The 12468-nt window shown below is 39.3% G+C and overlaps 1 protein-coding gene across 3 annotated transcripts in view; it reads right to left on the reverse strand.

Moving 5' to 3' along the window:
* CEP43 (centrosomal protein 43) overlaps positions 1–12468 on the reverse strand; it is a 40892-nt gene that overhangs the window by 9575 nt on the left and 18849 nt on the right. For all 3 annotated transcript variants that reach the window (XM_074990251.1, XM_074990252.1, XM_074990250.1), the window contains exons 4-7: positions 10997–11085; positions 8597–8731; positions 5797–5871; positions 4240–4457 (exon numbers count right to left, since the gene is read on the reverse strand). In XM_074990251.1, coding sequence (XP_074846352.1) covers positions 4240–4457; positions 5797–5871; positions 8597–8731; positions 10997–11085 — 517 coding nt within the window. The remainder of the gene's footprint in view (positions 1–4239; positions 4458–5796; positions 5872–8596; positions 8732–10996; positions 11086–12468) is intronic.

The raw sequence follows: 12468 nt of genomic DNA on the forward strand, positions 1-12468 counted from the left end.
TTCTGCAATAGTAAAATTCCTGAACATTGTATTTATTGCATTTCTTTATGTTTGTAAATATGAGTGAGGTATATTGCTTGCTAACCACTGCACAACATTTATTTAATTTCTTCCTTTTTTGCCTTTTATTAGAAAAATTGCAAAAAAATAGGCTATGAACATAGAATTTGCTATCATGATTGTTATATTAGTTTTCAAGAATGGTAATTAAAACAGATGGACTGCACTCACTTATGAGCAATGATATCAGTTAAAAGCAAAGTTAATTCTGCAGGATAAAGTACAGGAAATTGTAACAATCCTAGGAGTTTAGCTGCTCCGAAACACACTTCTCATCTTGGGATTCAATGACTGGAAGAACAAATTACTTTAAAAGTATTGTTTTAAGTCATAAAAAGCAATCAGTTTAAAGCTCATGTTAAGTTTCTCTGCCACTGGTATTCCTACCTATTGTTTTATCCCAATTTATGACATCAGTTGGCTGTAGAAATGAACATAATACAATCAATCATTTAGCGCTTTAAGCTCCTCAACAAGCAAGAGCAAATCAAAGATGCTATTTTAATCCTGATGTGTCTACCACAGAAATTATTGTGCGATTGCTTTGCATCACACTAGAATCATCCTAGTGTGGGGTAAGCAACGTGTGTGTGTGGGGAGGGAGACATGAAATTTCATAAGGGGTGGGGTACAGCATCATTGGCTGCTGGGTCTCAGACTCATCCCTCTCAATAAAAATGTTACTTTGTATGTAGGTGTATTCACATTTATATGCTGATTAATGAAGTTTTTATATTCTTTTCTTACGTGTGCTAAAAAGGTCTGGCTTTTTTTCTCCTCATACAAATATGCCAAAATTTCCATCAGTCTGATTACATTAGACAGGTTGAAATGGAGGGATGGGGTGGCTAACTGCAGAGACAAAAAGCGGGGCCTGGTGTAAAAAGTTTGCTCATTCCGTCCTAGCCTAAGAGTGAGCATCTGGTACTTCAAAGCCCACAGAAGAGGATTTAGACCCATAGTTCTAAAACAGTATGTGTGTACCTGGGAATATGCACAGATCTGCCAGGGGAAACATCAACTCATTTAGATTTTTACCTAGTCTTACATCATTCTACCCAAAAAAGGCTAGTGAAGTCAGAACAGACTAACATTTCATACAGAGACTCTCTTATTCTACTGAATATACACCATAGTCTGAAATGTAAGTATAATATTCATTCAATTGATGTGTTTTACAATTTTATAGCATAAATGAGTCAGCAATTTTTCAGTAATGGTATGCTGTGACACATAGCTTTATCATAGAATCATAGAATACTAGGACTGGAAGGGACCTCAAGAGGCCATTGAGTCCAGCCCCCTGCCCCAATGGCAGGACCAAGTACTATCTAAACCATCCCTGACAGACAACTATCGAACCTGTTCTTAAATATCTCCACCAATGGAGATTCCACAACCTCCCTTGGTAATTTATTCCAGTGTTTGACCACCCTGACAGTTAGGAACTTTTTCCTAATGTCCAACCTAAACCTCCCTTGCTGCAGTTTTAGTCCATTGCCTCTTGTTCTATACTCAGAGGCCAAGAAGAACAAGTTTTCTCCCTCCTCCTTATGGCATGCTTTTAAGATACCTGAAAACCACAATCATGTCACCCCTCAATCTTCTCTTTTCTAAACTAAACAAGCCCAATTCTTTCAGCCTTTTTTCATAGGTCACATTCTCTAGACCTTTAATCATTCTTGTCACTCTTTTCTGGACCCTCTCCACATCTTTCTTGAACTGCGGTGCCCAGAACTGGACACGACACAATACTCCAGCTGAGGCCTTACCAGCGCAGAGTAGAGTGAAGAATGACTTCTCGTGTCTTGTTCACAATACACCTGTTAATACATCCCAGAATCATGTTTGCTTTTTTTGCAACAGCATCACACTGTTGGCTCATATTTAGCTTGTGATCCACTATAACCCCATATCCCTTTCTGCTGTAGTCGTTCCTAGACAGTCTCTCCTCATTCTGTATGTGTGAAACTGATTGTTCCTTCCCAAGTGGAGCACTTTGCATTTGTCCTGATTAAACTTCACCCTGTTTACCTCAGACCATTTCTCCAATTTATCCAGATCATTTTGAATTATGACCCTATCCTCCAAAGCAGTTGCAACCCCTCCCAGCTTGGTATCATCTGCAAACTTAATAAGCGCACTTTCTATGCCAATATCTAAATTGTTGATGAAGATATTGAACAGAACTGATCCTAACACAGACCCCTGCGGAACCCCACTTGTTATACTTTTCCAACAGGACTGAGAACCATTGAGAACTACTCTCTGAGTATGGTTATCCAGCCAGTTATGCACCTACCTTATAGTAGCCTCATCTAAATTGTATTTGCCTAGTTTTCTGATAAGAATATCATGTAAGACTGTATCAAATGCTGTACTAAAGTCTAGGAATACCACTTCTCCCCTATTCAGAAGGCTCGTTATCCTACCAAATGTCTGACTTTGTAAGCATGTAGTTTTTAAACGAGGTGAAACTTGTGGGGCATGTGAGACAAATCAGACATCTGAAAGGAATACAATAGTCTGGAAAGGTTGAGAGCCACAAGCTTAAACTATCCCCCTGCCTATAAACAGGAGAGACGGGGCACAGTTAAGACAACCTCCTGCTATCAATCCTTAGATGCGTTTCTGGCCCATCCAGTGTTAGGAAAACTTTAAAAGTTGCTCTAATACAGCACAGTGGAAATGCTGCAGCTCTGAGTAGAGGCACAATAAGATCAAAAGAATGAGAAGGCAGGCTTTGACACCTTTGGGTCAGACTTGTACTTGAAAATGATAATGATATTTTCACTTATCAGACACTACAAAATTACAGTGTCCTACAATGGTTGGGCCTGCAAAACTGCCAAGTTTCACAAGAACAACTACTCCTCTACTGCAAACAAGTCATCTTGGATACACTGGATAGTAAATATGAGCATTGATTTGTATAAAGGGCCTTTTTCCATGAGCCAAAGTATATTTCCTAATACCTGTATTGTATGAAGCTGGTGTATGAACTAATAATATTTTCTTAACTATTGCAGTACTGTGGGTTAGATTCTGCCAGTCCTTACTAAATTACACAAAAAAAATAAAGATTCTTCCCTAGCATTTATGTAGCTACTTTTAGGTTGACCACAGTTGCATCTCCAGGCTCAAACAGCAAGGGTTTGTACCTCAGAAGCCATGTCTACACATGCACACTACTTCGAAGTAGCTGCACTAACTTCGAAATAGCGCCCGTCATGGCTACACATGTTGGGCGCTATTTCGATGTTAACATCGACGTTAGGTGGCGAGACGTCGAAGCCGCTAACCCCATGAGGGGATGGGAATAGCGCCCTACTTCGACGTTCAACGTCGAAGTAGGGATCGTGTAGTCGTTGCGTGTCCCGCAACTTCGAAATTGCGGGGTCCGCCATGGCGGCCATCAGCTGAGGGGTTGAGAGATGCTCTCTCTCCAGCCCCTGCAGGGCTCTATGGTCACCGTGTGCAGCAGCCCTTAGCCCAGGGCTTCTGGCTGCTGCTGCTGCAGCTGGGGATCCATGCTGCATGCACAGGGTCTGCAACCAGTTGTCGGCTCTGTGGATCTTGTGTTGTTTAGAGCAACTGTGTCTGGGAGGGGCCCTTTAAGGGAGCGGCTTGCTGTTGAGTCCGCCCTGTGACCCTGTCTGCAGCTGTTCCTGGCACCCTTATTTCAATGTGTGCTACTTTGGCGTGTAGACGTTCCCTCGCAGCGCCTATTTCGATGTGGTGCTGCGCAACATCGATGTTGAACATAGACGTTGCCAGCCCTGGAGGACGTGTAGACGTATTCATCGAAATAGCCTATTTCGATGTCGCCACATCAAAATAGGCTACTTCGATGTAGGCTTCACGTGCGGACGTAGCCAGATACTCATGGTATCAGACGGGTTGGTAAGAACAGGGGTTAGCAATGCCAGTGTTCCTCCTCGCCTTCTCCAAGCCCACTAGCCAAATTAGTTGGCTTGGCATCAGAAGGGGAATATGCTGATACTCACAAAATGGGTGAAAGTTACTCACCCACAGAACCAAGAAGCCCCAAGGCATTGTGCATGTCAAGCAGGATGTGTTTCAGTGCACCTACACACAAGCCATGTGCTAACAGCACATCTAACCCAAACCTAACAAGCATAAAATACACGTGTTAACCAGAGAGCACAATTTACTTACCAGCCATAGTTTCTTTCCAGTTTGGGTACAGGATCATCAAAAAAAGAATCTCCTTCTAAGTCATCATCTATAGCTGGATCACTTTTTTCTTTGACATTTAGGTCTTTGTTATGTGACTGAGAAACGATCTTTGTCTCATTGGGAAGAAAGTGAATGCTGCTTTTGTTCTTTGTTTCTCCTGATGAGATACTTGTATCACTTTGAGTGGTTTCAGCAACCTTTAAAAAAACAAAAAAACCCAAATCACATTTATAGTGTGGAAAATGCCTTTCCTTGACCAAAGTCATGAAAATAGTTACTCATGACTGGGCTGAGTCCAACTGAAGTAAGATCTGTGTTTTAAAAATATAGCTAGCACATAACCAAGCATCCGTGAACAGATTCAAGTTGCAGAAACAAAAGGTGATAATCTTAAGTAATGTTTGGGGAAACTATTTACATGAAACAGCTATTAAATCAAGACATTGGGAATTCATTAGGGGTGTCCCAGTTAAGCAGCTTCTACCATGACTTCTTCCATTCCCACCTTCTGTAGTAAGCTGTACTACTCTTCCCTATTTTATATACAATTACAGCAATTGTACTCCCCTTTCTTCATCATCAAAACAGAATTAAGTTTTTGTTCTCAATTCTGTACTACTTTTGGGAAGCAAGAGGATGGCCTGAGACTAGCCTAATGTGGTAAGCCATTCAGAACTGCTGGTACATATATTAGAAAAGAAAATGAAAGAATGACAGCGCAACTACTGCTGGAATACAATGCTTCACATACTCCATACCAACATTCCAGTTCCCCAAACCTGAAGTAAAATGGAAAACAACCAAACTAGTTCCCATTTTTACACATCTAAAAGAAAAATTAAAATGGAAAGCCATGTTACTGCGGAGGAAGTGAAGTGGATGGGCACGAATGTCCAGAGGAGTCTTTTTTGCTTTGAATAGAAATTGCACAGAGCTATTTGTTTAACACAGTTGAGCACATCACTGTCTTCTCATGACAACAACTGACATGACAATTAGCCCCTCACCTTGTGCTAAACACATATAAGACATGTCTATAGGTTGCCATGACACCAAATTTTTGTACTGCTTATCTAACAGCACACAGGAAAATACCCTAGAATAACCTTAACTGTTTTACATACTTTTAATGTGCACAAAATTGTTTAGACTTTGCAACTGACTAAATACTTTCAGATTAATCATACAGCTTCTTGTCTGAAAGGTGGATCATTAGAAACAAGAAAGACTACTTTAAGACTTTGTTGCCAAATTATACATGTATAACCATCTCCAGTGTAAAGGCAGTAATTGTCATTTGCTGTAATTTGTTAATGTTTTAGCTTCCACTGTCACTACACAAGGATTTATTGCTCTTATATATTTCAAAAATGTTTGGATAAGACAGCAAAAGCCTCAACCAGCTAAATATGATGATCAAAATATTCATGCTAAATGAGTCAGTCAGCATTTCCTCACTTTTACATTAAAACACCCTTTTTAATGCACTTTACCACAAACTGTTATATAGCATTTCCTTTTATGTAGCTAACTTACCTTACTTGGATGTGTACCTGATTGCCCATTGGTTGATTTTGGTGAAGAACACATGTCAGACATAACTGCAGCTACCTAAACCAAAGTTTCACAAAGAACATACTTAAAATTTTGTAAGACTGTATGAGAATGCCAACTGCTGATGAAGTATGAAAAAACATTTTGCCCTTCTCTAAACACAAACTGTGATACTGTGCAGCCACTTTAGCAATACCAAATCAGAGCTAATTAAGCTAATCAAATTAAGTTTTCTTCCATTCAGTTTTTTGGAATGTACTCAAACACACACTACTTTTGAAAAATCTGGTATAATCGCCTACTTTCTTTGAAATGACTATCCTGACCAGGAATGAAAATAAATGCTAATCACTTGGATTTCCTTCTTTCTGCTTCCAGCGCAGACTCCATTAAATATGGTTACCCCTTGTAAGTCACGATATTCAAATATGTTAATATTTTATCATACAAATACTTCATTTTCCTGTTAAAATACTTATTAAAATATGACAAGTTGAAGCAGAACAGCAGTATTTCAGATTAACGGATAAGATGGATTTTCATTACAATTACAGCGGTACTGACACGTAACTAAAGACTAAACACAGACACAAGTGGAGAGGAAATATCTTCTATCCTGCACATAGTACACTGCATAAACACTAACCCCTGAGAAGTGTTGACTGAAACCAAGAAATATTGATTTTAATCTCAAACTGAATGTGGTTGATTGCATCAAGATTGAAAAAAGGGAGTAATTCATCATTACATCCTATTAACACATGGTTTAAGAGCTTCCTTATTATCCTGAATTACTGTTACAATATTTTATGATGAAAGCTTAGTAGATGAACACTTTTGATTAAACAATTGTACATCATCTCTCCTCTTTCCTAACCATAATGGAATGAGGTTCTCATTTTCTAAAGACATGCTAGTAATTAAATCTATTTTGGAAGAACAGATTTTGGAAAAACAAACAAAAAAACTTAGGCTATGTCTACATTTCATACTGTGTGCGGTTCACAGCTAGGCCCCCTGGCCAGGGCCTGCTGGGTGGGCCCGCAGCCCCCATCCAAGCATCTAGGTGATGAGTTTGGGGTGTGGCCCCGAGAATTTAATTCCCCCTTTTGGCGGGAGAGGGGTTCCCCAGGGAAGGGCTCCCTGCTCCCCTTAATACCTGGGGGAGGGTCCTGGGCTGCACCCTCTGGCAGCTAACCGGGTGGCAGCTCTGCTCTAAGGCCTCCTGCCTCGTTGCTGATCAGCCCCAAACTGAGCTGGCTTCCCTCCCTTTATACTCCTCCAGTCCTGACACTGGCCGCAGGTGAACCAGGGTGGGGCTGATTGGGCCAACAGGCCTTGTTTAACCCCTACCTTGCCTGGCCTACCTCTCACACTCCTACACATACTTTACAGCATCACAGCTGTGCAGCTACAACAGCTCCACTGTAAGTTATACGAGTGAGTGGCTCCCACTGAAAAAGTGCTGTCCACACTAGTGCTTTTATCAGTACAGCTTTAGTCGGTCAAGTGTTTTTTCACTAAAAAATCACTTGCTTACTCTAAGGAATCAACTGTAAAGAAAGGAAGCAGCAACTGATGCCAGAGAGAGCCTAGAGAAAGGAGTGAGCTTGCTATAGAACTTTTCAGTTTCCTTATAACTTACTCTTGATTACCATAAGATCTAGTCTGAAAGGAAAGGGAGAAGTTAGAATGGGCAATGTTGTATCTGTTTTGGAAAGGGGGCACTATTTCTTAAATACATGTTCTAATGCAAATAATTAAGGAGTTATCTCAAAGCAGAATACAATGTAGGCCAAATGTTACCCAACTAAGATAGTTTTGTAAGATAAATGACTTTGTTCTCTTGGTTAGAGGCCATGCAAAAGTTGCACTTCCTAAGTTTTATGACATATTTGGCAGGTTTTGAAAAATATCTAGTGTTATATATTGTTCTACTGGACTATTGTTTATAGTAAAATGGACATCTATGTGTGTCTACACTTCGATACACCAGTGAGCATAGGATTTAAGTGCCAAGTATACACACAGCACGATCTTCACCATATTGTTACAGGCACCGATGCTTTGATACAAAATGGAATCCTGGTTCAAGCTCTCTGTTCTTCATTTTTTTGGAAAAGTTTTTTCGATCAAACTCTTGCAACACTTTCTATCTCTCCTCCCCTTAAAAATTTAGGGACACTGAAAAAAGGTATTTTCAGTTCACTGATTTTTTGTGCAAAGTTTTTCACAAATTATTGTGTCACCTCTTGTAGACTTAAATATTGTTGCTGGATTTAATACTTAAAAATCCTCTTTATGGGGCTGATCCTACTCCTATTGAAGTCAATGGCAAAGCTAACACTGGGTTAAAATGGAGCAGGATAAAGCAATATACTCATAAATTGGTAAATAAAATTAAGAGAAAAATGCACACTTCTTGCATTGGCCCTGCTACTACTGAGTGCAGCTTTATCCACTTTTCTTCTTTTTTTGGAACATCCCTCAAACTACTTACTTCCAAAGAGTGAGAATCCCGTTCAGATGGTATCTTGCAAAATAAAGATATTTACACATAATTTGCAGTCTCTGAAGATCCTATGAACTAAGGAAAATCCTGGACTAGCATTTAAGAATTAAGACCCAGAAATAAAAATCCTGGGGATTGAAACTTTCTCTATAGATACTATTTCCATACAAAATACAGAAACAGTTCATCCCTAGGAGAAGCCAAGCAGTTTATAAATTACATAAACATTTATATTGTGAAAAAAATATAATGCACTTTTACAATACTTACTTCTCCATTGCTGGACCCCTTTTTCTGCTGGCATCTTCTGACCACCTCCAACAATAAGGGCCCATCTACAGTACCTTCTGCTTCTATAATTCCTAAGCCTTGGGCTAAATTCTCTCGCCCTTCAAGCCCATTTAGCTGGAAAAAAGTTAACATATAAATCTTAAACTCAAATGAAAGTGGTAAACTTTTTAGGAGTCAGCACAGCAACAATTTGACCAACCAATCAAGAATGTCCAGTTATGTGCTCTTCAGGACTAGCTGACACTATACAACAACTTTATTTTATACCACATTACAGGACTTAATAATATAGTTTTAATTCAGCATATATATATATTTCATATAATCTAGCACACAATTCAGATTAAAATAACGTGATGTTCAAGTTGTTTTAGTCTATTACCTTTTAGTCAATACCAAACTTCAACAAATGATTCTGCAACAAGCTCAGCACAAATGGACCACGGCCTCCGTGCAGGGTTTCAGTGACTTCAGTGGAACTGTGCAAGCACATGGCTTCACCTATGTGGAGCAGTATGCAGAATCAAAGCCTTAATTTCCAGCCACTATGGGTCCACAAATGTGTGACTTTACTAATGACCCACATGAAAAATTGTCCTATTCTGACTTCAAAATTAATTGGTTCTCAACATTAGCGAAAAGATTATAGACTAGATTGTAAATCAGTTTAAAAATGAACAAAGGGAACTCTTACACATGCAGCTGAGACAAAAATGTGATATGGTTTGCCAAGCTTTACTGACATGAGTAAAGAATGGCTAAAAAATGGCATCCTCCCTGCTTCAAATTCCTAAAGGTGACTTAATAGGAGCTGTAGCCTCTTCAAAAATCCAGGAAAATCTAACACAAAACTTTACTTGTGAAGTAGTCATTTAAACCAATTGAAATCATCAAGATATTTCATATAGGCAATGTGAAGAATTATCACAATTATGTAATCGTTTAGTCCATAAAGGCCAGGCTTTACTCAAATAAATAAATAAATAAAGGCCTTAGGATGAGCTTGGGTTTTGAAGGTCAAACTGGATCTTTGAATTCTGATTCATAATAAACCATGCTCTTGGTGACACTGCCTTCCATAAGTTTTTCGAAGGCATATCTGATTTTTTTAAAATTCATTTGCAATCTGTTGATAAGAAGAACTCAGCCTGCACTCTCAGCTATGTTCGCTATGCAAGGCTAACAACAGTAGCAGTGTACAGTAACAGCAGTTTTGGCTACTAAACTCAGCAGGTGGGAGTCTAGATACATTGAAGACAAAATCTGTTAGTGAGGAAGTGCCATTTTCAGAGCAGACACTCTACAAGATACAAAAGTACAAGCTCATCTTAACAGGAGCTGATGCTGAACATACATGGTGCAGAGGATATTTGTCACAGCATGGGAGACTAGGTCATTTTAGAATTAAATCCAACGATAGGAAGATGGTCAGCTGCACAAGAGTTTTGTTCTGATACATGGCCAAAAGTCCCTTCGCTAGGATCTAACATGAGGCATCAGTATTTATCTGTTTATCTAGACTGAATTAACAAATGCCTTATAGCCATGTTTTATGGACAGCAAATCAGTATTTCATTCTTGTGAAAAAAATTCATGATTGCTCAAAATTCAAGCTTAAACAACTAGGTTAGCAAAGCTTCTTGACTAAATAACTGAAGTGATCAATAAGAAAAAGAAAAGGAATAACCCTTTTTTAAAATCAGATAAAAATGCTTCCAGTCAGAAACAATGGAAATTATAATACAAAAAAGTGTTTTGAAGATGTAGCTAAATATAGTAATATTTTTAAAACAAAAAGGCCATTTTCAGTTTCCTCCTCTTGTACTAGAATTCCAAGCCAATGTTCCAAGTATGTAACCTTGTTGCTTAGTGTAGTTTGGATCACTTTCATGCAATTACTTGTTTTTTGTCCAGTGTCTCTTACAGCAGAGCCACTTTGTGGCATTATGCAATGGGTTATTTACCTCTCAATTAAATATTGCTGCACTGATGCCAAATTTCAAACACTGTCAAAAGGAATGTCATGATTTGATTAATAGAATCCCTGACTATTATGAGCACATATAGCTTCACAGACAAAACATTTATTTATGCAGACAGAAGTAGAATTGATGAAGTATTTATGTTTTTAGCAGTCAACTTAAAAAACCCCAAAAGAATGATCATTTACATAAGCATGCTGTTTTCTACTTGAGAGAGTCTATAGCTTTGGTTAGTGTAGTGAGGCAGGTGTACACTACTACGTTCCAGCTGATATTTAACACATACATTTGAATAACTAGTATAGACCAAAACCACATCCAATAAAGCTTCTGTATTTGTTCATTTCGGCTTCTACCAGTCAAGACAGAATATGGTTAAAAACAGTATCTTCCTTACTGTGCTTGATTCAGGCTGAAAAACAGCCAATGTAAAGTCAAGATTGAAAAACTGAAGAAATTCTGCAACAAGACCAGCAACCAAGCGACCTAAAAGAGAAAACAACATGGGGGTGGGAGAAATTTGGTAAAAACAGAATTAAATTATCTTATATTGTGGACCTGATTTTTAAGAGATCCTTACTCTGATCTCCTGTGTTCTGTCCATAATTTAACTACCAAATCCTCAGTTCAAATCAGGAAGACATTTAAACCAAAACTACTCAAAGCCCTTTTTAAAATTCCAGTCCCATTTAACTTCTTTTAAAAAAAATCTTGTTCAAAGACATCTTTATCTTGACGTCCCACACATACTTTAATACTGTACCTCTCTACAGTCTACTTTCATATTACAGCTTCAGCTTGTTATTTCTGCTCCTCTAAAGAGGCTCAGTTGAGTTACTGCAAATCAAGAATGAGAAAGTGGAAAAAACCCTCAGCAGTTATTTCAGATGCCTACAGAAATTCGTCCTCTCAACTGAAAAAGGAAGTTACTCACCTTGGGTGCGTCTACACTAGGAACTAACTTAAAGTTAAACTTCGAAGTTAGGCACTAAATCGAAATAGCCAGCAGAGAATCTACGTGCATTTTTTTTCCGCCCCCCCCACCCCACTTCAAAGTAAACTTGTAAGTAAGGAGCCCAACTTCAAAGTCCTTACTCCATTCCCAGGAATGAAGCAGTGCCCTACTTCTAAGTTTAACTTTGAAGTAGGGTGTGTGTAGACACTCAACTTCGAATTTATTTTTGTAGTGTAGACACAGCCCTTGTGCAGTAAAGAACGTTCTTCGAGGAGTGCATCCCTGTGGGTGCTCCACTGTTGCTGATGGAGTTTGGAGCTTTTCACAGCAGTTGACAGTTGGGCAGCAGCACACATGCAGGAGGCACCTTGTGGCACTGACTGTTGGTACCTTACGTGGCAGCCCGGCTCTCCCTTCAGTTCCTCATATATGCCCGAGTCACTGAAAACTCCAAGTACAGAGGGCTGTGAAGCATCTACGGGGACACACACCGTGAAGAACAGTCATTACAGCATAAGGTGAGTAACTTCCTTTTCTTCTTCAGGTGATGTCCCCATGGATGCTCCACTGTTGGTGACTACAGAGCAGTATTCCGTGATGGTGGGTTTCAGAGCTACTGCTGAGTGGTGGCAGATGGTACCAATGTAGCCACTATTGTATCAGTTGCCATTTGTAGTCTGATGATATAATGTCTACCAAAAGGATGGTCGGATGACCACGTGGCCACCTGGTATATGTCCTTCAGGAAGGCAGTGGATGTTGCCATGGCATAAGTGGAATGTGGTCTAGGTGGAGCTGAATAGTAACAGAGAGGTAGTCATGTTAGTCTGTACTCCAAGAAAACAAACCATTTAGGTGGAGTTGGTGAGTGTTGATTCTGAAGAGAGGTAAACGAATAATCACCTGGTCTTGGT

This window comes from Carettochelys insculpta, chromosome 3, assembly GCF_033958435.1.
Source record: "Carettochelys insculpta isolate YL-2023 chromosome 3, ASM3395843v1, whole genome shotgun sequence".
NCBI lineage: Eukaryota > Metazoa > Chordata > Testudines > Carettochelyidae > Carettochelys > Carettochelys insculpta.